General features: G+C 36.5%; 2 protein-coding genes across 6 annotated transcripts in view; both read right to left on the minus strand.

Moving 5' to 3' along the window:
• Positions 1-2,078, minus strand: part of opn4xb (opsin 4xb) — a 60,833-nt gene extending 58,755 nt beyond the window's left edge. Inside the window, exon 1 of one of the 2 annotated variants that reach the window (XM_073950657.1) lies at positions 1,960-2,078. The gene's annotated coding sequence lies outside the window, so the exon portion shown is untranslated. The remainder of the gene's footprint in view (positions 1-1,959) is intronic. The other variant, XM_073950658.1, reaches the window with a different exon arrangement.
• A 2,919-nt stretch (positions 2,079-4,997) lies between these two features.
• egflam (EGF-like, fibronectin type III and laminin G domains) overlaps positions 4,998-25,990 on the minus strand; it is a 74,407-nt gene continuing 53,414 nt past the window's right edge. For 2 of the 4 annotated variants that reach the window (XM_073951934.1, XM_073951932.1), the window contains 10 exons: positions 24,121-24,364; positions 23,360-23,471; positions 20,878-20,994; positions 19,080-19,260; positions 16,121-16,144; positions 15,896-15,974; positions 12,999-13,142; positions 12,543-12,626; positions 12,301-12,404; positions 4,998-10,020 (listed from right to left, as the gene is read on the minus strand). In XM_073951934.1, the coding sequence (XP_073808035.1) occupies positions 9,869-10,020; positions 12,301-12,404; positions 12,543-12,626; positions 12,999-13,142; positions 15,896-15,974; positions 16,121-16,144; positions 19,080-19,260; positions 20,878-20,994; positions 23,360-23,471; positions 24,121-24,364 (1,241 nt within the window). In that variant the 3' untranslated portion in view covers positions 4,998-9,868. The remainder of the gene's footprint in view (positions 10,021-12,300; positions 12,405-12,542; positions 12,627-12,998; positions 13,143-15,895; positions 15,975-16,120; positions 16,145-19,079; positions 19,261-20,877; positions 20,995-23,359; positions 23,472-24,120; positions 24,365-25,990) is intronic. The other 2 variants (XM_073951935.1, XM_073951933.1) reach the window with 1 other exon arrangement.

Below are 25,990 nucleotides of genomic sequence, written 5' to 3' on the forward strand. Positions count from 1 at the left end.
TGGAAATAAGGGCAGTATTAATAGCCATAAATGTGGGAGAGCGTTGATATTATGTGATTGTATTGTATTGCAATATGGAAAAATTAAATGTCGATGTTAAATCAAAAGTAATTCACAAATACTTAAAAATGAGATGATTTAATTGCAATAACTTGCTATGGTTACAACTGAATTAATAACAAAATAACTGTATAAAATGATAAAATATGAAATGATAAAACGTGATATAAACTGTACCCAGCTTAAATGTAAAATTAAAGTTACCAGAGGTAGAAGGAGAGACAAAGGTGGAGGGAGAGAGTGAAAGAGACAAAGAGAGCAGGCCCAGGAGTTAGCTTGATTGCAATAGAGCCAGAGAAGATAGACTCCAGAGGAGGAGAGGAGCAGAGCAGGAAAGCCCAGAAACAGAAAAGAGCCCCGGAAAAAAGACAGAGCAGAGTTTTACACCTATCTTTCTTGACAATGTGACCAAAGCCCAAATGCTGAGACATTCAAACTGACCAATCAGCATTTGACCACATTGTAAAATGCCCAAAGTCCACACACCAGGCTCTGATCTCATCAGTATCTGCCTTTGGAGTCAGTATGGACCGTCTTGAGTTAAAAAGACATGTTTTGTCATATAAACAAATGAATATGATAATGTAGCCTCTTACAATAACGTTACAAAGAAAGTATATTTGTTTAAATCAATAGTTTACCAAAAATCTGTCATTGTTTTCTCATTCTCCACTTGTTTGACTTTCTTTCTCCTGTTGAACACAAAGGAAGATATTCTGAAAAATGATGGCGAAAAATGAAGCCATTAACTATTACTTTATTATTATTTTACTATTAGTATTGACTATTAGTTTGACTGATTAATTTTTTCGTTCCTACTTTGAATGGCAATGGCCATTTTATTTACAGCATTGTTCAAAATATCTTCCTTTGTGTTCAACAGGAGAAAGCAATTCAAGTTTAGATCCACGTGATTGTATGTAAACGGTAAGGAAATTTAAATTTTTGGGTGAACACTAAACACACACCACACAGACTTTTCCATACCCCTCACTGCACACCATCAATATGTAGCATGCACAGCACTTTAACCAATCCATACTTAAAACAATACTGCCTACTAATAATACCTACATAATACCCTAATACCTACAACTATGTGTACACCTATTCATTGTACATATCGCTGTCAATTTTACATTGTCCTGTTTTTTTTTTTTTTTTAAGGAGTATGCTGTTGTATTTTGCACTGTCGTTGTATTTGCACTGTCTTTATTTTGCACTGTCTGTATTTTGCACTGTCATTGTATTTGCACTCTGTATTTTGTACAGTCTGGAGCCAGAACCTTGTGTTCTTGTGTTTTTTTCTTTTCTTTTTTTCTTTTCTTTACTTTTTTAACTGTATTTTTTATATTAAAGTGTATTTAATGTTTATGTTGTCCTTCTATTTTAGGTGTGAATTTTTAACATTCTGTAAGGGGTCTACGGATGAAAAATAGCCATTCTTGGCTAATTCTGGCACATTTTACAGTAATGTTTATTAATGTGCATTGACCCTGTCAACAAATAAACTAAACTAAACCTTTTTACTCATCATAGCACATGTGCTGCTGCTGATGTGACATTAAAAGTGATTTGATTTGATCTATCCCTTCAACATTGCTCAGCTATTACGCTGTAGAAAAATCTAAGTTGATAAATTGTTAACTTAGCTTAAAACTGTGAGTTACTGTAGGTGGACACATATTTGAGCTCAGTGTGAAGTTTACTTATAAAAACCACTTAACTGCATGTTTAGGACTGTTTGCTCAAGGAAAGTAAAGAATTCAGTTGAGCAGACTTTTTGATTTATTCATTAGAGGGTTTACTTCCTGAAAGCTTTTTTTCTACGTGTAAGAAAATCAAGGACAGATAACTAGACAGAAAAGGACATTTTGTGATATTTAAAAACACACTCACCCTGTAGATGTGAGAGTGGGACGCAGACATCACCTCAAAACAAATCTGGACGTTTAGTTTTCTCAGAATCTCCTGCTGACCTCTAGTGTTGAAAATGTGATGTGCTTTCTGCATCCGTCCTGTGATGGATATAATCAATTATCATTTTATTTAATATGTAATGATATAATATTAATTATTCGATTATTTGACAATTTCTGTAAATAAATAAATATTAATTTTAAATTTTAAAACCCATAGACTGCTCCAAGTCGTTATATGGCAGCGAGTGAAAAAACCTTTTGAAATAAATCTTAAAATAAAATCTTATTTAATCCTACAATTAAAATGACTCTCCCAAATGTGACCAATACCAATTTTAAGACTCCTAGTCTATGATGACTTATGTTTGACTTATATATTTGTTTGTATGTATGTAAAGTATACACTATACAAGTGTTTCTTAACATACTTAAAAATCATACACAGTATCTATCTATCTATCTATCTATCTATCTATCTATCTATCTATCTATCTATCTATCTATCTATCTATCTATCTATCTATCTATCTATCTATCTATCTATCTATCCATCCATCCATCCATCCATCCATCCATCCATCCACCCACCCACCTACACACACACACACACACACACATATATATATATATATATATATATATATATATATATATATATATATATATATATATATATATATATACATATATACAGTTAAAGTCAGAAGAATAAGCCATTATTATAATTTTAGAATAAAGTGGCGCAGTAGGTATAGAATATAGTGTAGTATAGTATATAGTATAATAATATAGTAGTATAGAATATAGTGGCGCAGTAGGTAGTGCTGTCGCCTCACAGCAAGAAGGTCGCTGGTTCAAACCTCGGCTCAGTTGGCATTTCTGTGTGGAGTTTGCATGTTCTCCCTGCCTTCCGTGGGTTTCCTCCAGGTGCTCCGGTTTCCCCCGGTACAGGTGAATTGAGTAGGCTAAATTGTCCGTAGTGTATGAGTGTGTGTGTGAATGTGTGTGTGTATGTTTCCCAGAGATGGGTTGCGGCTGGAAGGGCATCCGCTGCGTAAAAACTTGCTGGATAAGTTGGCGGTTCATTCCGCTGTGGCGATCCCGGATTAATAAAGGGACTAAGCTGACAAGAAAATGAATGAATGAATGACTAGATATTTTTCAAAACACTTCTATACAGCTTAAAGTGACATTTAAAGGCTTAACTAGGTTTATTAGGTTAACTAGGCAGGTTAGGGTAATTAGGCAAGTTATTGTATAATGAGGGTTTGTTCTGTAGACTATCGAAGAAAAAAAAAGCTTAAAGGGGCTAATAATTCTGATCCTATTTTTTTTATTATAAACTTCTTTTATTCTTGCTGAAATAAAACAAATAAGACTTTCTCCAGAAGAAAAAAATATTATCAGACATACTGTGAAAATGTCATTGCTCTGTTAAACATCATTTGGGAAAATATTTACAAAAGAAAAAAAAAATTCAAAGAAGAGCTAATAATTCTGACTTCAACTGTATATATGTTTACACCACCACATCATTACACAACGAATGGATCCATTCATACTTTCATGTTGTTGACGCCAAATTCCGACCTTTACCATCTGAATGTGACAGCAGAAACCGAGACTCGTCAGACCAGGCAACGTTTTTTTCAATCTTCTATTGTCCGATTTTGGTGAGCCTGTGTGAATTGTAGCCTCAGTTTCCTGTTCTTAGCTGACAGGAGTGGCACCCGGTGTGGTCTTCTGCTGCTGTAGCCCATCCGCCTCAAGGTTAAATGTGTCATGTGTTCAGAGATGCTCTTCTGCAGGCCTGGGTTGTAACGAGTGGTTATTTGAGTTACTGTTGCCTTTCTATCAGCTGGAACCAGTCTGGCTATTCTTTTCTGACCTCTGACATTAACAAGGCATTTGCGCCCACAGAACTTTATTTTGAGCGTGAAAATTCCAGTAGATCAGCACTTTCTGAAATACTCAGGCCAGCTCATCTGGCACCAACAACCATGCCACGTTCAAAGTCACTTAAATCACCTTTCTTCCCCATTCCGATGCTCGGAATCTGCTCAGCTGCAGCAGATCGTCTTGACCATGTCTACATGCCTAAATGCATTGAGTTGCTGCCATGTGACTGGCTAGTTAGAAATTTGCGTTAACGAGTAGTTGGACAGGTGTACCTAATAAAGTGGCCGGTGAGTATGTATGTATGTTTGTGTGTGTGTGTGTGTGTGTGTGTATATATATATATAAATACTAGTATATAATATCAAATACTAGTGTTTTTGAACCATAGTAGTGTATTATACCGTATATACAACACAACCCTTTATTAATGAACTATAGTGAACAAAAAAAAATACTATGTTATACTTTAATTTTTACTACAGTAAACTGTGGTATATTGTAATGTGGTATGCCCTATATTTGTTTGAAACTACATTCAGAAAATAAGTTTATTTTACTATTGTTATCATTTTACCAAAGCAATATAATTACCACAAGAGATCAAATCAAGTATTTTACCATAGTATGGTTCAAAAACACAGTTGTACTTACAATAACAGATATACTATACTATACTATACTATAGTATTTCTTCATATACCACAGTGAATGAAGCTCTGCACAAGACTTTTGGCCAGCGGAGAAATTAAAATGGTCGTGCCCAACTGAGTCTGGTTCTCTCAAGGTTTTTTTTCTTCACTCCCATCAGGTGAAGTTTTTTTTCCCTCTCCGCTGTCGCCACTGGCTCGCATGGTTCAGGATTGGTAGAGCTACGCATCGATGAATGTGTTTGAACTCTCAGCAATGATTAAATCACACTGAACTGAGCTAAACTGAACTGAACTTAAACACTAAAACCTGAACCACACTGTTCCAGTTACTATGAGCATTTATGTGAAGCTGCTTTGACACAATCTACATTGTAAAAGCGCTATACAAATAAAGCTGAATTGAATTGAATTGAATATAGGTTCAAGGCTCTGTTAATTTACTTGTAATAAATGTCAAGATACGCTCTTGTAAAATTCAGTGTCTGACATTTGTTTTATTTCATGAATAAAATCAGTAAGTCACATTTTTGATGGCAAAATGATAGGCATTTTAAACATCATCAAGGCAGAAACATTAAGAGATGCTTTCCATTAACTTACACGAAAGAAAAAATAAATAAATAAATAAAGAGCTATAGTACTCAGCTATAAAAGTCTTTGGGATTCATAAAAGTTTGTAAAGCTAGAAGGAAAAGAGAGGCAGAGACGTTGAAAGTGAAACCTCTGATACAAAAGAAAAACCACATCACTTTGTCCTTTCAGCACAAGCAGCCCAAAACTCAACAGTGCAAAGATTACCTCAGAAAACAGAGACGTTTGCTATGCTATAACATACAGACAGCCTGACAGAAACATTTCTCAAAAGCTCTACTCATCATCTACAGTATGAATTCAACTGTCTATATACTGAATAAAAAATTAACGATATAAAAAATCAATAAACATAAATACAGTTCTCCCTGACCATTGCCCTTGAAGAGAAAAATGCAACAGCTGAACATCATTTGTAACTCATACTGTAAGTGCAGAGAGATGTAGACTTAAAAACAAACAGCAAGGATGATATGCAATAGATTAGATTATAAAACAAATCTTGCATAAGGAACAAATAACCTCTGAGCTCATCCCGTCTTAATCTGCAGGCTCGCTGATAAGAAATATGCCAACATTCACTGTGGCTTGGTTAAATTTCTAAACTTTTGGTTAATATTGCAGACGTACAATAGAAAATTTACAAGACAAGTGTTTAGTCACTGTAATCAGTACTATTGTGACATTTCTTTAAACTATTTTAAAAATATTTTCCAGTGCTGTTTAACAGTGAACTTCTTTTTAAACTTAACCCTTTTGATAACTAATTTCTTTTGTCTTTGTCATGATGACAGTACATACTATTTTACTAGGTATTTTGCAAAATACCAGCTTAAAGATCAATTTAATGGCTTGACTAAGTTAAACAGGTTAACAAGGTAAGTTAAGGTTTAAAGGCGAGCACCTGGTGGCCCGGTTTATCCCACGGAACCTGGCCGGACTCAACCTGAAAGAGCGACGTGAGACCATCCTCCTGCAGGCCCACCACCTGCAGGGGGAACCGTACGTGGCCAGTAAATTGTGAAATGTTTGGTGGTCAAAGGTTAGAACCACAAAAACCCAATCGTCGGGCACAAAAACTGGCTTTTGGGACATGGAATGCCGCGTCACTGGGCAGGAAAGAGTCTAAGCTTGTGCAGGAGGTGGAACAGTACTGAGTAGAGATAGTTAGGCTCACCTCCACGCATAGGTAGGCCTCTGGAACTTCTTCTACTCTGGAATTGCCCGTGGTCAGAGGCAGTGGGGTGGTGTGGGCTTGCTTTTAGCTCCCCAACTTAGCTGCCATGTTGGAGTTTTTCCCCGCTGAAAGAGAGTGTCACCTCTCTGCACCTTCAGGTCAGGGGAAGGTCTCTCACGGTGGTTTGTGCCGACGGACCGAACAAAGGCAAGTACCTGGCCTTCTTGGAGGCCTTGGGAGAGGTGCTTTAAGGTGCTCAGACTGAGTACTCCGTTGTTCTACTGGGGGTCTTCAACACCCACGTGGGTAATGACAGTGATAGCTGGAGAGGCGTGATTGGAAGGAACAGCCCCCCTGATCTGAATAAGAGTGGTGTTCGGTTATTGGACTTCTGTGCTAATCACAGTTTGTCCATAACAAACACGATGTTCGAGCATAAGGGTGTCCATCAGTGCACATGGCACCTGGACACCCTACGACGGAGGTCAATGATCGACTTTTAGGTTCTATCGTCTGATCTCTAATCATATGTCTTGGACACCTGGGTAAAGAGAGGGGTAGAAGCTGTCAACTGATCACCACCTGGTGGTGAGTTGGATCCATTGGCATGGGGGAAAACTGGACAGACCTGGCAGGCCAAAACGTATTGTGAGGGTCCACTAGGAATGTCTGGCTGAATCTCAAGTCAGACGGATTTTCAATCCTCACCTTCAGAAGAGTTTTTACCAGATCCCAAGGGAGGCTGGAGACATTGAGACTGAGTGGTCCATGTTCTCCGACTCTATTGCTGACGCGGCTGTGAGGTGCTGTAAGGTCTGTGGGGCCTGTCGAGGCGGCAATCCACTAACCAAGCTGTGGACACCAGAAGTAAGGGACAACATCAAGCTAAAGAAGGAGTTCTACAGGGCTTGAATGGCTTGTAGGACTCCCAAGGCAGCTGATGGGCACCGACAGGCCAAGCGTGCTGCAGCCCGGGTGGTTGTGGAAGCAAAAACTCTGGCCTGGAAAGAGTTCGGGGGGACCATGGGGGAAGATTACAGGTCAGCTCCAAAGAGATTCTGGTAAACCATCTGGCACCTCAGAAGGGAAAAGCACTTCCACTGACACTGTTACAGAGGAACTGGGGAGCTGTTGACCTCGATTTACAGATCAATCTACATTCCTACTCTCACTTCTGGACCTAAGTTTTGGGTCATGACCGCAAGGACAAGATCTCGGATACAAGTGGCGGAAAAAAGTTTTCTATGAAGGGTGGCAGGGCGTACCCTTATAGATAGGGTGATCAGCTCTTTCACCAGCTTAGAGTAGAGCCGCAGCCAAGGGGGCTCGGGCATTTGTTACAGATGTCTTCTTGATGAGTACCTAGGGAGGTGTTTCAGGCATGTCCCACCGGGAGAAGGCCTCGGGGTAGACCCAGGACACACTGCAGGGACTATGACTCTTGGCTGACCGAGGAATGCCTCGGAATCCCCCAGGAGGAGCTGGAGGAAGTGTCTGGGTAGAGGGAAGTCTGAGGTTCTGTCCTAAGACTGCTTCCTTGTGACCCGGCCCCGAATAAGCAAATAAAAATGAATGAAAGTTAAGTAATTAGGCAAGTCATTGAACAGTGGTGTGTTCTGTAGCAGAATATATATATATTTTTAATAATACTGATCTACAACAACTGTTAAACATTTCCTCCCTCAGTTAAACATCACTTTGAAAATATTTAAAAAATAATTTAAATTTCAGTAATAATTTTGTCTTTTGCTGTAGAATGCTTCCATATAAATGCTTATCATCAGACTCTGTTTAACATTTGGGTCTTTCATTATGTTATTGTTGAATTGATCATATATTCACTGATATAGCAGGTATTTATGTAGCTTCTTAGCTCAATATAATTTCAAAATATTTTTGAAGAGTACACATAAGTGTTTTGTTTTTGAGCTCTCAGGTGCAGGTGTAGATGTTGATGTTTTCAAGGTATACATTTGGTGCAGGTGTTGATTTTGGTGTTTTTGGTATTGGTGTTTTAGTGCAGGTGTTGTTGTTGTTGTTGGTGTTTTTAAGATGTTCAGCCGGTATTGGTGTTTTTGATGTGTTTAGTTGGTGCAGGTGTTGATGTTGAGATGTTCAGTTGGTGCAGGTGTTATAGTTGGTGTTTAAGATGTTCAGTTGGTGCAGGTGCAGATGTAAGTGCAGGTGTTATTGTTGATGTTAAGATGTTCAGTTGGTGCAGGTGCAGATGTAAGTGCAGGTGTTTTGTTGGTGTTTCCAGATGTTCAGTTGGTGCAGGTGTAAATGTAAGTGCAGGTGTTTTGTTGGTGTTTCCAGATGTTCAGTTGGTGCAAGTGTAGATGTAAATGCATGTGGTGTTGTTGGTGATTTGAGTAGTTTAGTTGGTGCAGGTGTAGATGTAAGTGCAGGTGATATTGTTGTTGATTTGACCTGTTCAGTTGGTGCAGGTGTAGATGTAAGTGCAGGTGTTGTTGTTGGTGTTTTAGTAAGTTTAGTGGGTGCAGCTGTAGATGTAAGTGCAGGTGTTATTGTTGGTGTTTTAAGATGGTCAGTTGGTGCAGGTGTTATTGTTGGTGTTTCCAGATGTTCAGTTGGTGCAGGTGTAGATGTAAGTGCAGGTGTTATTGTTGATGTTAAGATGTTCAGTTGGTGCAAGTGTAGATGTAAGTGCAGGTGTTGTTGTTGGTGTTTTAGGAAGTTCAGTGGGTGCAGGTGTAGATGTAAGTGCAGGTGTTGTTGTTGGTGTTTTAGGAAGTTCAGTGGGTGCAGGTGTAGATGTAAGTGCAGGTGTTGTTGTTGGTGTTTTAGGAAGTTCAGTGGGTGCAGGTGTAGATGTAAGTGCAGGTGTTGTTGTTGGTGTTTTAGGAAGTTCAGTGGGTGCAGGTGTAGATGTAAGTGCAGGTGTTATTGTTGGTGTTTTAAGATGGTCAGTTGGTGCAGGTGTAGATGTAAGTGCAGGTGTTATTGTTGGTGTTTCCAGATGTTCAGTTGGTGAAGGTGTAGATGTAAGTGCAGGTGTTGTTGTTGGTGTTTTAGGAAGTTCAGTGGGTGCAGGTGTAGATGTAAGTGCAGGTGTTATTGTTGGTGTTTTAAGATGGTCAGTGGGTGCAGGTGTAGATGTAGGTGCAGGTGTAGATGTAAGTGCAGGTGTTATTGTTGGTGTTTTAAGATGGTCAGTTGGTGCAGCTGTAGATGTAAGTGCAGGTGTTATTGTTGGTGTTAAGATGTTCAGTTGGTGCAGGTGTAGATGTAAGTGCAGGTGTTATTGTTGGTGTTTCCAGATGTTCAGTTGGTGCAGGTGTAGATGTAAGTGCAGGTGTTATTGTTGATGTTAAGATGTTCAGTTGGTGCAAGTGTAGATGTAATTGCAGGTGTTATTGTTGGTGTTTCCAGATGTTCAGTTTGTGCAGGTGTAGATGTAAATGCAGGTGATATTGTTGGTGTTTTCAGATGTTCAGTTGCTGCAGGTGTAGATGTAAGTGCAGGTGTTATTTTTTGGTGTTTTAAGGAGTTCAGTGGGTGCAGGTGTAGATGTAATTGCAGGTGTTCTTGTTGTAGATTTGAGCTGTTCAGTTGGTGCAGGTGTTGATGTTCTTGCCGTCGACTGCATCGTCCACTAGAGACAGGTGGTAGTCTGTGGCCAAAGTGAAATGAGAAATGCATCCCACCAAACCTCGCATGTACTGCCTGTTAGTGTGGAGCGCGATCTCCTTCATCCCACCTGAAGAAACAGAGTCAAGCTTTGCCATCTAAATTCAAAACCATAAGCAGATCTAAAAAAAAAAAAAAAAAAACTAAACATATAATACACTCCTAGAAGAAAACTGTACAATGTTGTACCAAAGAAGGTACAAACCCTTGTCACTGGGGCAGTACCTTTTTATAAAACAGAATTGTACGTTAAGAAACAAATCTGTACCATTGCAGTTTGTACCTTTAAGGACATGATTTGTACCACGGGAAACCAAAATGTACCCTTGGTTTTTAAAACCTTCAGATACAATATTGTACCTTCATCAAAGGTAGACGGTAGAGGTAGTTGTGCACGCGAAGAGAAGAGCGAGGGGAAGGTGCGCGCGAACTGAGGAGCGGGGAGAAGATGGTTGGGTGCCCTGGGGGAGGGCAGGGGCAGGTGGAATTTTGGGAGATTTCTGGGAGACTGAACTATAGGAGATGGGTGGGAGATGTGTCTGGAATACGGGACACTCCCAGGAAAAAATGGAGTGCTGGCAGGTATGTCCATGAAGGTACCACTACAGTGACAAAACACTTTGTACCTTAACAGTGTCAAATGTGTTCCTTCAAGAATTTATCAATTTAAAAAATATTTAAAGGCATTTTGCTATATTCAAAATGCGTCTATTTATTTTCAGTAAATATAACACATCAAATTCATTTTAAACAATTTTTTAAAAAAGTTTTTGTGTAAATGCAGCTTTTCCATTTACAATAAAGAATTAAAAACGCTTTAACATCAATCAAAAGATCTATTTTTTGCTGAACATTTCACAACACTTCACAAAAACACATTCTCCCATGTACAGTGTTAAACATTATTTTCTCCAATTTTCACACAATACCTTTTTAATCACTTAAAGTCAATTTAATTGATTAAAATAGAACTACAGTTATGCAAAAGTATTGTAATGAGATTTGTATAATGTTTGATTAGTTTAACAATAGTAAAAACGTCTGCATGAACACTTTGCATATGCAGGACTATTGCCAGCTCACATGTGTAGTGGAAAGCAAACGCCGAAAGGTGCAGATATCAATAATGAAACTGCATTTAACAGAAAAGGCTCACCAAATGTTTATTAAAAATGCCTTAAAAGTTTAGTAACAATACCTATAGATATGTTTTACTAATTTTTTTGTTTTTTAGAACTTAATTAATGTTTATGAGTTTTTTTAAACATATGCTTTTAAATGAGGATTAATGTTTTAATATGGAAATTATTAATAAAATCACTTTGCCTTTACAGTAATATTAATTATCATAGATATTGTAATAAAGAAGGAGTGGTCCAACACTTCTGCACCTTTTTTATGAGAACAATTGTGTACCTTCATTTCAGTTGTACCATAAAAGGTACAAAGATACAGTATCATAAGAGGTCTTTTCTGTACCATATAAGGTACAACTTTTACAACGGTACAAAACTGTTCCTTAAGGAACATTATTTGTACCACTGTTTTCCTTTTTTTCTGAAAGTGTACTGTGCAAAAGGTCTCTTATGGGTGACGGTCCATTACAGCCATAAAAGAAAACAACATGACAAAAGTCTAAATTATGACAAAAAGTCTAAATTAGTAAGTCATAACTATGAGAATAATAGTGCAAATTATGACTTTAAATAAAAAATATAAAGTTGAAATTCTGATTAAAAGTTGAAATGAAGACTTACGAAATCAAAATGATGATTTAAAAGTCAAAAAGATGAAGGTAAAATAAAAAAATAATAATTTTTGGTCCAGTAAGTTAAAAATGTTATAAGTTTTTTCTTATATGGTGAAAACAGGCTTTTTTATTTATGCCCAAGGCTGTATTGATCTAAACAAATATACAGTAAATAGAATATCACTGTGAAAAAGTAAAACAATATAATAAAACTGGTTTCTATTTGAATATAGTTTTAAATTAAATGTATTACTGTGATGCAAGGCTGACTATTTTTATTCCAGTCTTCAGTGTCAGACGAGCATTCAGAAATCAATCTAAAATGAATTAGAAAATGTAAAGCTAAAGGATCAGTTCTTATTATTAAATAAAAACAGTTAAGAAAAATATTTATAGAATTCTTTATAAGAAATTTTGAAAGAAAAGCAATTTATTTAAACCCTTTTTTTCCACATTACAGAAGTCTTTACTGTCATTGTTTAATTCAATGCATCTTTGCTGGATAATAATATATAGAAATAAAAGGAGTTTTAAATGGCATCTGCTCATTCCTAATTTGCTCATTGCAATTATTAACACCATAACTATGTTGATTCTTACCAATGTATAGGTCACCGTTGATGTTCAGCTGTCTCATTTTACCAGGAGAACGGCCGGTTTGAGCTCCATAGTCATCGACAGTGAGTTTACCAGACTGTCCATCCCTTAAAACAGAAGGCTTGGATTAATTCAGAAGTCTACAGTCTGTTTACATGCAGCAGATTTTATCAAATGCATCTACATGTCATGTGGAAGTCTATATGAAATGCTGAAAAACATGCTGAAAAAAAAATGAGTCTGACCTCACAGCCTTCACTCTGTGCCATTTGCCATCACTGAATGTACCATTGATGACCACAGTAGCAGCTCCACTACCCAGATTATAACTGCAGAGAGAACAGACACGTGCAGCATTTGCAAAAAATGCATAAAAGTATCCTGACTTTACCCTCAAGTTATATGTGTGTGCTTGAAACTTTTATACTATTTATACTATTTACTATTATAATATATACTATTTTTAAACTATTTATTTTTCCTCGATGTGTCAGGGTCAAGCTTGATTTTGGTTTGCCTGCAATAAGTCAGAAATCAACATTTTGAAAAAAGACAAGTTTGATGCTAAAAGTCTTCTCAATAATCAAGGATTGTTTCCTGAATCATCCAAGGAGAAACACAACCGTTCCAGTTTTTAGCTAAATAGTAGTGTTTAGTGTGTGCGCATGTTTTTTTGTGTGTAGACAAGAGCTGTTGTTTACCTGAAAATAAGCGATCCGTCTTGAAGACCCAAAGACAGGTAATCACTGTTGGCTCTCATCGGACTCTCTCCACGCCATAATAAAAGTCCATCTTTGGACGTGCTTTTAAAACGCATAAACAAGTTTGTTCTGGAACCCGAAATCCTGCAGAAACGTTCACCATTAGTATTTATAAATGTTCGTATGAAGTACTGACTACAAAAAAAAAAAGGTTATGGAACTAAAAACTGATGATTTTTAAAAACACCTACTGTGGCAAAGTTGTTAATCAATGTTTAGTGTTTATATACAGTTGAAGTTAGAATTAATAGCCCCCCTTTGATTTTTTTGATTTTTCTTTTTTTTAAATATTTCCCAAATGCTGTTTAACAGAGCAAGGAACTTTTCACAGTATGTCTGATAATATTTTTTTCTTCTGGAAAAAGTCTTACTTGTTTTATTTTTGGATAGAATAAAAGTTTAATTAAATATTATATAATAATATTATTAGCCCATTTAAGCAATTTATTTTTTCGATAGTCAACAGAACAAACCATCGTTATACAATAACTTTCCTAATTACCCTAACCTGCCTAGTTAACCTAATTAACCTGGTTAAGTCTTTAAATGTCCCTTTAAGCTGTACAGAAGTGTCTTGAAAAATATCTAGTCAAATAATATTTACTGTCATCATGGCAAAAACACTTAGGAATTAAGTATGATAAATAGTTGTATCCTCTAATAGGTCTGATCTTATTTATTGATCTTATTTTTAATTATAACAATATTGTGTAACAATAATTGTGATCAAGATGAAATTTCTCATAATGGTGCCCGGGATTATGCAGTAATTTGTAATAAAATAGTTAATAAATTATTAAATACAATAAAAACAATATATAAAGAGTTTTTGTTTTATTATTCACTTTTTTACTTTATTATTTTATTTATTTCATTTAATAATTTACAAATTTGTTTCTAAACTGAAAAAAGGTGTTCTAATGCTAAACTGGATTGAATTTAAAATCTTATAGTTATACAATTTAAAGTATTTTTAAACATTAAATAAAAATTCTTAATATAGGGTCTTTAACTATAAAGCATTGCAAATATATACAAACATGCATACATACATATATATGGATTGTCACCTATCCAAATTTTAGGAACAACAAATAATAACTTGACTTCTAGTTGATCATTTGGTATTAGAAGTGGTTTATATGAAAGTTAAAGGCCTCTAGATTACGCTCATTTTACCACAATAAAACATGATAATGCCTTGATTTTTTATGATTTCATTAGGACAGAAAGGTCTGACTTTGCTTAGACAAAAGTCTTGTCACTTAACAGAAATAATGTCCAGTATAGAATATAAAGTCCTGCTGCAGAGGAGACAGAATGAATATTGTGTCTGACTCCATCATGAGCTTGGAGGACTGCATCCATCTCTGCAATGACTCAAATCACTGATTAATAAAGTCATCTGGAATGCCAAGGAAAGCGTTCATGCAGGACTCCAAGAGTTCATCAAGAGTCTTTGGATTCATCTTCAATGCCTCCTCCTCTCCCTACCCCAGACAAGCTCAATAATGTTCGTTTCTGGTGACTAGGCTGGCCAATCCTGGAGCACCTTGACCTTCTTTGCTTTCAGGAACCTTGATGTGAGGGTGAAGTATGAGAAGGAGCGCTATCCTGCTGAAGAATTTGCCCTCTCCTGTGGTTTGTAATGTAATGGGCAGCACAAATGTCTTGAAAACCTCAGGCTGTTGATGTTGCCATCCAGTCTGCAGATCTCTCACACACCCCCATACTGAATGTAACCCCAAACCATGATTTTTCCTTTACCAAACTTGACTAATTTCTTTCAGAATCTTGAGTCCAGGCAGGTTCCAGTAAGTCTTCTGCAGTATTTATGATGATTGGGATGCAGCTCAACAGATGATTCAGCAGAACAGTCTACCTTCTGCTATTTCTACCAATGATCAACTAGAAAAATCAGGTTTGTTTCTCTTACAGACATATATATACATATATAAAGTCCATATATATATATATATATATATATATATATATATATATATATATATATATATATATATATATATATATATATATATATATATATATATATATATAAATTGTAAAGCATATCCTAGTGAAAAATGTAAAATTAGTACAGTATTTTTGACTTTATATATTATAGTCTTTACAACAGTTTGTTAATGAATGCTGCAGCATACTGTAGTATTATCTATAGAGAATTAATAAACTAAAGTTTTTGTAGCATACTTCAATTTTTACTATAGTAAACTGTATTGTTGTATAACTTATACAGTTGTAGTAAACATATTACAGTTTTGGGTTATTTGTTTATATTAATAGAGCTGTAATTCATGTACTTCACTATAGTGTTCAAAAACACAACAGTAATAGTCCCTTTTGACATTTCCGGGTTTCTCTGTAGTGGAAGTCGTCATAGCTGGGTAAACTTGTGTAATGGGGCAGTGAATGGAAGAGTACAACAAATCATTTTTTTACAATCCCCTATGCTAAATAATAAAAGAAAAACTCCAAGATGGTGTTATCTAGACTTTCAGAAAAAGGACAAAAATAGTGTGAGACGGATAACGGCAGACAGAAGAGAGAATAATGTCAAATTTACTCTAAGCCCCATAGACGCGGCATTGGAAACACCTCGCATAAGCTGTAATTTGTTTTTTGTAATTTGATGCAAAGATGATTGAATACATTCATATGTGCATTATAATGTTCATGCATGATTTTTTAATCTAAATATTAAAAACTTAAGGATTTATGATGACTGTTAAACACGTCATAACAGGTTTGTGAAAAGGGCCCATTAGTATAAATTACTACAGTATTTTTTCGTGTGAGTAAAAGCAAAAGTCCAGTACCTCTTGAGGATATCTCTGTTGTCATATGTCAGATAGCTGCGTCCGGTGAACTGAGGGATCTCAATGGATTCAGTTACCGCTAATATGGCAGAAGGTAAACAGTGCTTTAACCTCCACTAGATGGCAGCACACATCATCATAAACATAATATATACTGTATATATAAAAAAGTTGCTCTAAAAAAACAAACAAACAAAAAAAAAACATTCAGCCTCCAGCACTTACTGTTTAAGCAATAATTCCCACATTCTGCACAGCGAGAGCACAAAACAAAATAAAATAAGCTTAGGAAAGGTTTGGTAGTGTTATGGAATAAGTCTGCAAAGAATATCAGAGCAACATCTCAGACTAAAAGCACTTACAAAATACTGTTTGCTTACTACTGAGGGAGCGTGTCTTACTTCTGGAGATCTGCAGAGTTCAGTATCAAACGCACATAGGCTACTAAAGACATGCAAAACAGTATACAATGACAGAGCTAACAAGTGTGTATGAATTATGGGAATTCGAGATTAGCATTGCTTTATTAAGTTTGTGTACACAGTAATGAAATAATACAAATAGTTTGCAGACCAGGCTTTATTTAACTGCTTAAATTTGTTGCTATTTTATTTAGTTCTTTTTTTTTTTTTTCTTTTTGCCAGTGTTCATAATTAAATATTTTAATTTTTGATTAAACTCTTATGTAAAAAAACAAAAACAAAAAAAACAACACAAAACAGACTACTTTTGCAGTGGAATACTAGAAGTGCTGAACAGTAACTACTTTATTTTGTAAATGAATAATTGAAGAGTTTAGATGCAAAAACCTTTAAATCTTTTCTTGTAAATGAGCAATTTCTATCAGGCTCCTCGGATTAGGTTGAGAAGTTTCATTTTATATGTAATGATAAGGTTATTAGCAGGTAAATAAAATAATTTAAAAAAAAAAAACGTCACTTTAGACTATTGTTTGGTTTTTAACAAGGTAAATTTTCTTTTGCATCCAAACCAGCTAAATCCACTTGTGCTGTTTTTGAAAAACAAAAACAAAATCTAAATCCACCTATTGAGACAAGATAGTGTAATTAGTTGAAAATGGAATTAGAAATTATTTTACCAAACATAAAACACCTAAAATTAAAAATATATATAAATCTGTCAAGTAAATGGCGGTTCATTCTGCTGTGGTAACCCCTGATAAATCAGGGACAAAGCAGAAGGAAAATGAAAGAATGGAATCTATAAAATAAGTTCATTAATCAATAACATTAAAGCTGACAATAATTAAATCTTAACAATCTGTTGTCATTTCTGATGTTTGAGATTTAGATTTAAAGTAGAAGTATGTAAACATTGTATCGTGTCACTTTTAAAATTCTTCTCCTGGTTTTTAAATCATTAAATGGCCTGGCTCCTTCCTACCTGTCAGACCTGTTGACTGAACATCAGCCTGGTCGGTCTCTTTGGTCATTTAACCAGAGACTAATATACATCCCAAAGTCGAGGCTGAAATGCAGGGGTGACTGGGCTTTCGCAGTAGCTGGCCCTACCTTGTGGAATGCTCTGCCCCTCTGTATTAGGTCTATATCATCTCTGTCTGTTTTTAAATCTAGGCTGAAAACTTACCTTTTTGATTTGGCATTTTATCAGTGAGAATTCTTTGTTTTAGCTATAATGTTATACTTGTTCTTTGTGATTTGTATTGTTCAGCACATTGGTCAACCTTTGGTTGTGTATAATAGTGCTATATAAATAAAATTGACATTGACATTGACATTGTAAACTAAGCTTGCTAGATTTAAATAACGTAGTGTAAAACATTGTGAAACATTAATATCTGCATTGTCCATTTACATAAAAAGTTTATCAGGCATATAGGTATTATGAAGAACTGTAAATGATGTATAGTTTTATACATTATATTTATCTTTTAAAAAATAGCTTAAATTAGCAAATAAGGTAGGTCTACTGTGCAAAACAGTGATATCTCTCAGACAATTTTAGAAGTTGTCATTCATTCATTTTCACCATACTCAAGGTCTTCATGCTATCCTCATAGCATCCATGTGGGATAAAAGAACGGCATCTTAACTTCACCTTTCGTGAAGCGCAGTTGTCGTTTATTGTATAGTAAATCAGACTCCTTCAAGGTAGCGCCGCTGCACAAAAAACGTTATGAATGCAACTTACACTTATATAGTGTGTTTTCTTTTTCTTATAATTTGAATGAGTTCTGAGCTAAGTGAGGTTTTCATTTGCCGTTCACTAACAGTCATACAGTCTGTTCTAATTCCTCAAACTCCATCTTTTAAAATTGAAATCGAAGTCTCCTACATTGCTACTACATTAAAAACATATGATGAAATTCCTGTCTTCTGATTGGTTCTCGGGATATAGTGGCTTTTGCTGTCAAGGGCAGGATGCGTTTAGAGGATATTGCAAGCAAACTGTTTGTTCTGAATGTGCAGACGCTGCAATTTAGATGATTTGAAGCAAAACTATTTGTTGAACGTACCTAAAGCATTCACTTAATGTCATTATCTCATTTTTGGTGGAAGTGGCGTTTGGCGCTTTTGCATCTGAACTCTTCAAAGATAAATATTGTAAATGTGATCAGGATTAGAGTTAAACTGCAGTATGCACAGCAGATCTCCAGTGCCTATTGTTTATGGGTGTATATGTGCGCATGTAATGTGCATATGCTTGGTTTTATATCTCAGTGGGGACTTAAACTTGACTACAAACAGACTAATGGAGACTTGTGTCAATGCAGGGATCTAAATTAAGGCCACAACATGTAAACATGCTTATAAATCACACAGAATGATGCATTTTGAAAATGTCAACGTTTCCTGTGAGGGTTGGGTTTTGGGGCAGGGTTGGGGTGGGGTACAAAACATACAGTCTGTACAGCAGGTGTGACCAACCCTGTTCCTGGAGATAGACCTCCCTGCAGGTTTCAGTTGCAACCCATATCAAATACACCTGCCTGTTATTATCAAGTGCTGTTCAGGTCCTAATTAATTGGTTCAGGTGTGTTTGATCAGGGCTGGAGCTGAACTTTGCATAAAGGTCGATCTCCAGGAACAGGGTTGAGCACCACTTCTGTACAGTACAAACATCATTACATCTATGAGAGTCCCCACCAGGATATAAGAACACATGTGTTTGTGTGTGTGTGTGTGTGTGTGTATTTTCTCACCCTTCTGACAGTGTTTTCCATCATACCCAAGAGCACAGTCGCAGTCGTATTCGTCCCACTTGGCCCTGCATGTTCCTCCATTCGCACACGGGTTGTCCACACACGGATGAGCCGCGTTCAGCACGTTCACACCAAACGCCTGGCCTGGATTCAGCTCTATACCGCGATCATTTAGAGTGATCTGAGCCAGGAGGAAACATTTGAGATTGAGCAAGATTAAAAATGTCATATAATGTTTTTGTTAGTTTTTTAAGAGATATGGAGAGATAGTAAGAAAGTGTCAGAGAGATGAAAAAGTGTGTTTTCTAATGTGGTTTGTCAAGCCCACTCACCTGGTGAGGCACACTCAGAATTGATAAAGTTTTTAAAATTGATTGATGAAGTCATATTAGTGTCAAAAATAATATACAGTTGAAGTCAGAATCATTATCCCCCCTGAATTATTAGCCCTGTTTATTTTTCCCCAATTTCTGTTTAACAGAGAGAAGATTTTTTCCACACATTTCTTAACAAAATAGTTTTAATAACTCATTTTTAATAACTGATTGATTTTATCTTTGCCATGATGACAGTACATAATATTTGACTGGATATTTTTCAAGACACTTCTATACAGCCTAAAGTGACATTTAAAGGCTTAACTAGGTTATTAGGTTAACTAGGCAGGTTAGGGTAATTAGGTAAGTTATTGTATATGGATGGTTTGTTCTGTTGACCATTGAAAAATGTATAGCATAAAGGGGCTAATAATATTGACCTTAAAATGGTGTTTAAAAAATTGAAAACTGCTTTTATTCTAGCCTAAATAAAACAAATAAGACTTTCACCAGAAGAAAAAATATTATCAGACATACTGTGAAAATTTCCTTGCTCTGTTAAACACCATTTGGAAAATATAAAAAAAAAAAAGAAAAAAAATTTAAAAAGGGGCGAATAATTCTGACTTCAACTGTATATGCACAAATAATATTTAGACTCTTCCCCATATCTAATCACTTCAGGAACTGAACTTTGTTGATATACAATGTGATTTATGTCTAATAATGAACCACTTTAATTCGAAAAATGTATCTTTATGCATCTGAATGTGAATGTTTATGCAAGTAAAATGAAATTATTTTGTTCAAAATCCTATAATTAGATTTAATTAGCCTATGCAAAACCCCTCATTACAGCGTTTTTAAGCTGTAGTTGTTATCTGATTTTAGACTGTTTGTGTTTTTAGAGCATCTATTCAATTCAATTCACCTTTATTTGTATAGTGCTTTTACAATGTAGATTGTGTCAAAGCAGCTTCACATAATATATGTCATAGTGAATTGAAACAGTGTAGTTTTAGTTTTCAGAGTTTAAGTTCAGTTCAGTTTAGCTCAGTTCAGTGCGGTTTAAGAATCACTACTGAAAGTCCAAGTGTGTGAACTGGGCTCAGTGGGTAGCACGTTCGCCTCACAGCAAGAAGGTCACTGGTTCGAGTCCCTGCTGGGCCAGTTGGCATTTCTGTGTGGAGTCTGCATGTTCTGCCCGTGTTGGCGTGGGTTTCCTCTGGGTGCTTTGGTTTCCCACACAGTCCAAACACATGCACTGTAGGTGAACTGAATAAATTGAATTGGCTGTAGTGTATGTGTGTGTGTGTGTGTTAATGAGTGTGTATGTTTTTTTTTTCCAGTACTTGGTTACACCACTATGTAATACATATGCTAGATAAGTCAGCGGTTCATTCCGCTATGGCAACCCCTGCTGAATAAAGGAACTAGGCCAAAGGAAAATGAATGAATAAATAGTGTGTGAACTGTATTACCTTCTGAACAGATCCACTGTAGGGTCTCAGGATGCCAGCGCTGGGCTTAGTAATGTCATAATTAGGAACTCCTCCGATATAAAGAGGAGAACTACACTTTATCTGTGTAAATGCACCCTGAGAAGAGAAAGAGAGGATAGTTGTGATGCTTTGTGGCTTTAGATAATATTGCATGCAATACAAAATATCCAAAAATAGGCTCGCTTGTATTATACTTTTTTGTGTAACCAAAACAAATAATGTACACTGAATAAAAAGAAAAAAGCATTTAATATTGATTTCTGAAAGATCGTGTGATTCTAAAGACTGGAGTTAATTACTTTAAGCCATATTTAAAGGGACAGTTCACCAAAAAATGGGTTTCAGAAATGTGTTCCTAAACTGCAATGAATTTCTTTCAGCAACACCTTATAACTACACAACCGTCATTTATAAGGGATTTACAAAGCATAAATAGTGCTCACTTTAGGCCACAAAACTGAACGAAGTTGAGTTAATAAAGCATTTAATAACATACAAAATAACTATTACTATTGACCTTATTCTAAAATGCGGAAGTGCGCCTGTTTTCGCGATTGTCTTAGAACTTCCGTTTCAGTCGCCTATGGGAGAAATTACTAGGAATAATAAACGGCAGAAAACGGTCAAACTACTTGCTCTACAAACAAATGTTTGCATGACTATACAGACCAAGTAGAATAATATAACAAGAAAATATCAAATTGCAACATCAAGCAGCGTAATGAGCAGTTTTTGATGTCTAAAAATGAATGGAAGTGAAAGAGACCGAGAGTCTCGAGCCAAAAAGATTCAAATGGCATCGCCCACTCGTCGGCGGTGAATACGGTCAATATGCCTGAAACACATGATATATAAAAGTTCATTTCAATAGTTTAGTAATTATTTACTAACTCATTATAAATGATTTTTAATAAACACCAACTATTATTAAATAACTGGTTTGTAAATAATGCAATATTTATTTTAGCATTAAAAAATTAATCATTAACAAAGTATGAAAATAAAATCATTAAGCGCATTATACAACATTATACAGCATTTATAGATGTAGTTATAAACTGCTTACTGACGTCTATTAATGTAGAGTTAATGCTAAACAGATAATGAATTAATTATTTGCTAATGTTTTATTAAATGATTCATAGTGTGTAGTTATTATAAAGTGTTAACTTTCATTTTTCTGTTAAACACAAAATGAGATATTCTGAAGAATGCTGGAGAAAAGCAGCCATTGACATCCAAAATACTATGGAAGTCAATAGCTATGTTTCCATCTAAAAATGTGATTGAACTTTATGCGTAAAACTAGATTATCGCATAAAAGACATGCGAATAAAGCAGCGTTTCCATCCAAAGAGTCAAAGCCAACAAAATCGTCACTTCCTGATTAACTGGCGCCAAAAATCAACAGTAAAAATGGAATTTGCAGCAGCAGGAGAAGCTTTGTCAATCTTTTCTTCATCTAATAAATGACTTGCACCTCAGAAGGTAATCCTGACATGCAGTGAACGCACAGTGACGTTTGAAGGTGTCAGTCGCAGAGCACAGACGCTCTTGATTCTGGAGGTCATTAATAATATAATAACACTAATACTGAAACGGTTCTGGCATTTTACAATGACCAAAACAACATTTCAGATGGTTTACAGTGTGCTCAGCCTGATGGTTCGTCCATTTACACACATTTTCATCATCACATGATCTCTTATCACAAAATCACATGACCTTTTTTAATGCGCATGCTGGAATTTGTGCGGTAAAAGTGTTTCCATCGTAGCTTTTGTGCATCTTTTCTTATCGAATAAAAAGTTTATCCTACTCCAGACATCCCAAGTTGGGAAAAGGGGGATACAGAGTTGATTTGCGGGAGGTAACGTTGGTGGGATAGTGGGTTTTGAAGAGCGGGGGGGTTTGCGTTGAGTGAGCGACGTATCTGGGTAGGGGTGCGTGTGCGCGCGTGACGTACCCGAAAAGAGGTATGAGCTGCCGCGACATAGCGTTACCTGAAGAGCGGTGGGGGTGAGTTGTGCGCGACGTACCTCAAGAGATACGAGGGATGCGGTGGAGAGAGGGCTGTGCAACGTATTTAAGGACCAGATTTCCGGGAGATTATCATTCATTTGCGGGCATCCGGGAGTGTCTATGCATTTGAGGGATACTCCCGCAACTTCCGGGACACTTGGGATGTCTGCTACTCAGTTATGCGCATTTGTTTTTTAAGCACATTTTCAAAATGTATGCGCATCATGGCATTTCCATCAACCATTTTTTTATGCACATATTTATGCTTCAGAGCATCTTCCTTTGTGTTCAATGAGTAAAGAATGAGTAAATGATGATTTTTGTGTGAACTGTCCCTTTAAAAAGAAACTTTTTTTAAATGCAAGATGATTTCACAAAACTGGGTGATCAGACAAATGTAGCCACAAATCTAATAGCAAAACATGTATAATCTCCTCACTTCTGCCATGCCCTCCACTGGCCTCTGGTTGTCTACTTGCAGGATGCCGTTTTTTGCGGTGCGAGACACACGTAACTCATGCCACACATTCATAGCAATGGCTTCTTCACTCCTGTCAAGCAGAAGACAACAGTGTTCAGTCCATCTCAACATTTTTGCATTTTATACTCTGAGCTTCCTTTAGTGCATGATGATGTTGTTTGAGCATGAAAAAGCTATAACATGATCTGAATCATTAAGCAGTGCGTCTGAACACAAACATGTTAGAATATGTGAAGCAACTGCACTTTCCTAAAACAAAAAATGCACATCCTTTATAAAAATCCAAGGATTAATAAGGTGACTTACAGATTTAACTAAATATATTATGTGAGAGATAATGTCCAGTACATCTAGGCAGTCGATCAGTACTATACCAATGTTTTGTACTAGAGCAGGGGTGTCCAAACTCAGTCCTGGAGGGCCAGTGTCCTGCATAATTTAGCTCTAACTTGCTTCAACACACTAATCAGACACACTAATCAAGCACTTATTAGGCTTCCTACAAACATCCATGCAAGTGTGTTGAGGTAAGTTGGAGCTAAAATTTGCAGGACACTGGCTCTCCAGGACTGAGTTTGAACACCCTTGTTCTAATATATATAGTAAGAGCTTGATTAGGTTATTCAGGAGTGTTTGATTAGGGTTGGAGCTAAACTCTCCAGGACACTGACCCTCCAGGACCAAGTTTGGACACCCCTGTACTATAGTGTTTACTCCACCTGATGACTGTTGCACCGGAGCCACAGTCGAAGCGAAACTCCACATATCCGGCCACTAGGCTGATGGACAGAAAGTCCCGACTGGTGGCATCATCAGTGTAGAGCAGCGTGCCGTCAGGACTGGTTGGCTGGAAGGTCACCTCAAATTCCATGAAGGAAAGGTAGTTGTGGGACGATTGAGGCCAGGGGGCGCTGGCGTACGAGAACATGCTCTGGTTAAACTGGGGCAGAGACAAGAGGAAACCTGCAACGAGAGGATCACTTTGTTTCAAAAACGTTTACTTACACCATGTTCAAACTACACTCAATGTGACATCGCAACACGAAACAAAAAGTATCTATTCAATGTTAAAAGTAGTTTTTGCAACCCAAGCTCATTCTGAAAACGTAGTTTGGGGACCGCGAAATAAGTCCCGGGAGGTTCGTATGGCTGCATTTCATTTTTTTAAGCGAACGCTACGGGGTGGTGTGACGCCGTTCCCTTTCGCGCTTGCAGGCTGACCGCTTAAGTTACCTCCGTGTGGAGGGCTTTCCCGCTGCAATCAGTTTGTCTGGTCAGCTCATCGTGTGCATCGTGTGTGAAATTAGTTTCTGTTGTTTTAGTGAGGATGACTAGCTTTTGGGAAATAAATAATAATGATAGTGTGGATGCAAAGTGTATTTAGATGAAAATGCTCTATTATATTGTAAATATTAGTGTAGATGTTGGCAACGTTTATCCACATTTTTTAGGCCCGTTGCCGGGGGGGGGGGGGTTCAGGTGGTTAGGGAGGTCCAGAATTTGTCACATACATGAGCTCCTTTGTCCATTGACTGCTACACCATCATAAATTGTGAAAATAACCCATTGGAAAAGGATATAAGACCAAGCAGAATCCTCTGTTGGCTATCGTGACTTCAGCTAATCAGTTTTGGCCAATGCTAACATATTTACATTTTACAATCTGATGTAAGAGAAGTCATCTTTCGCTACTGCATTGTATTTAAATAGAGAAATCATTTTACATGCAACTTATACTCTAAATCTTCTTTAACCTCCTAGGGCTGAGTGGCCACATACGTCTCTTATGTCTATTTTGTTACAGACATACAGTGTCATCCTGCAACTGTTTTGCAGCATATTAAATGTCCCAAACACTATTTTAACTGTCCAAAAAGGGTTTAAAAAAATTTTGTTTTTACTGATAATCAAAATATGTTCAAAGATATGTGTGTATGTGTTATTAATGCAGTGAGGAAAAAACTGCTGTGTTCAAGGCAGAAATAAAGAGTTTTTTATTCTATTACACAAAGGTGACTTTGTGTTTTATGGAAATTCGGACCACGAGTCCACATATATGGACATCATTTTTCTCTTGAAGTACATCATATAAAAAGATGATACTTAGTTTCAATAAGCCCAAATAGCAAAGAGAAATAAAAAACTGCATGTAAAAAACAGCTTGGATATCTTTAGGACATATTTTTGGTACATCATAAAGTGTGGTTAAGATGGCCATCCAATAAGCTAATCCAGCTAAAAATAGTGCTTAAACTGTCACTAAAATGCAATATTTAAATCTCATAATTAAATAGAAAACAAGGCGTAAAACTGCAAAAAAGTCCACTTTTTGAGAAAAAAGAACCAGCCCTTTCATCAGGCTGTTTTTCTGAACAGGAAACTAAAGTTGTGCTTCACACAGGTGAGCGGGCTTGACTATAAAAAAAACAAAACACTCCCTCACTCTAGCACTTAATTCTCTGAGCAGTAACAGTTCCTTTGTATAAGGAGCTCCTTTGTCTGTTTGTGTTGATTTGTTGAACGTCTCCTCAATTGTAAATCATGGACAAAAGCGTCTGCCAAATGACAATGCAATGTATGTCGCTCGCG

This window comes from Danio rerio, chromosome 5 (genome assembly GCF_049306965.1).
Source record: "Danio rerio strain Tuebingen ecotype United States chromosome 5, GRCz12tu, whole genome shotgun sequence".
In the NCBI taxonomy this organism is placed as follows: Eukaryota; Metazoa; Chordata; class Actinopteri; order Cypriniformes; family Danionidae; genus Danio; species Danio rerio.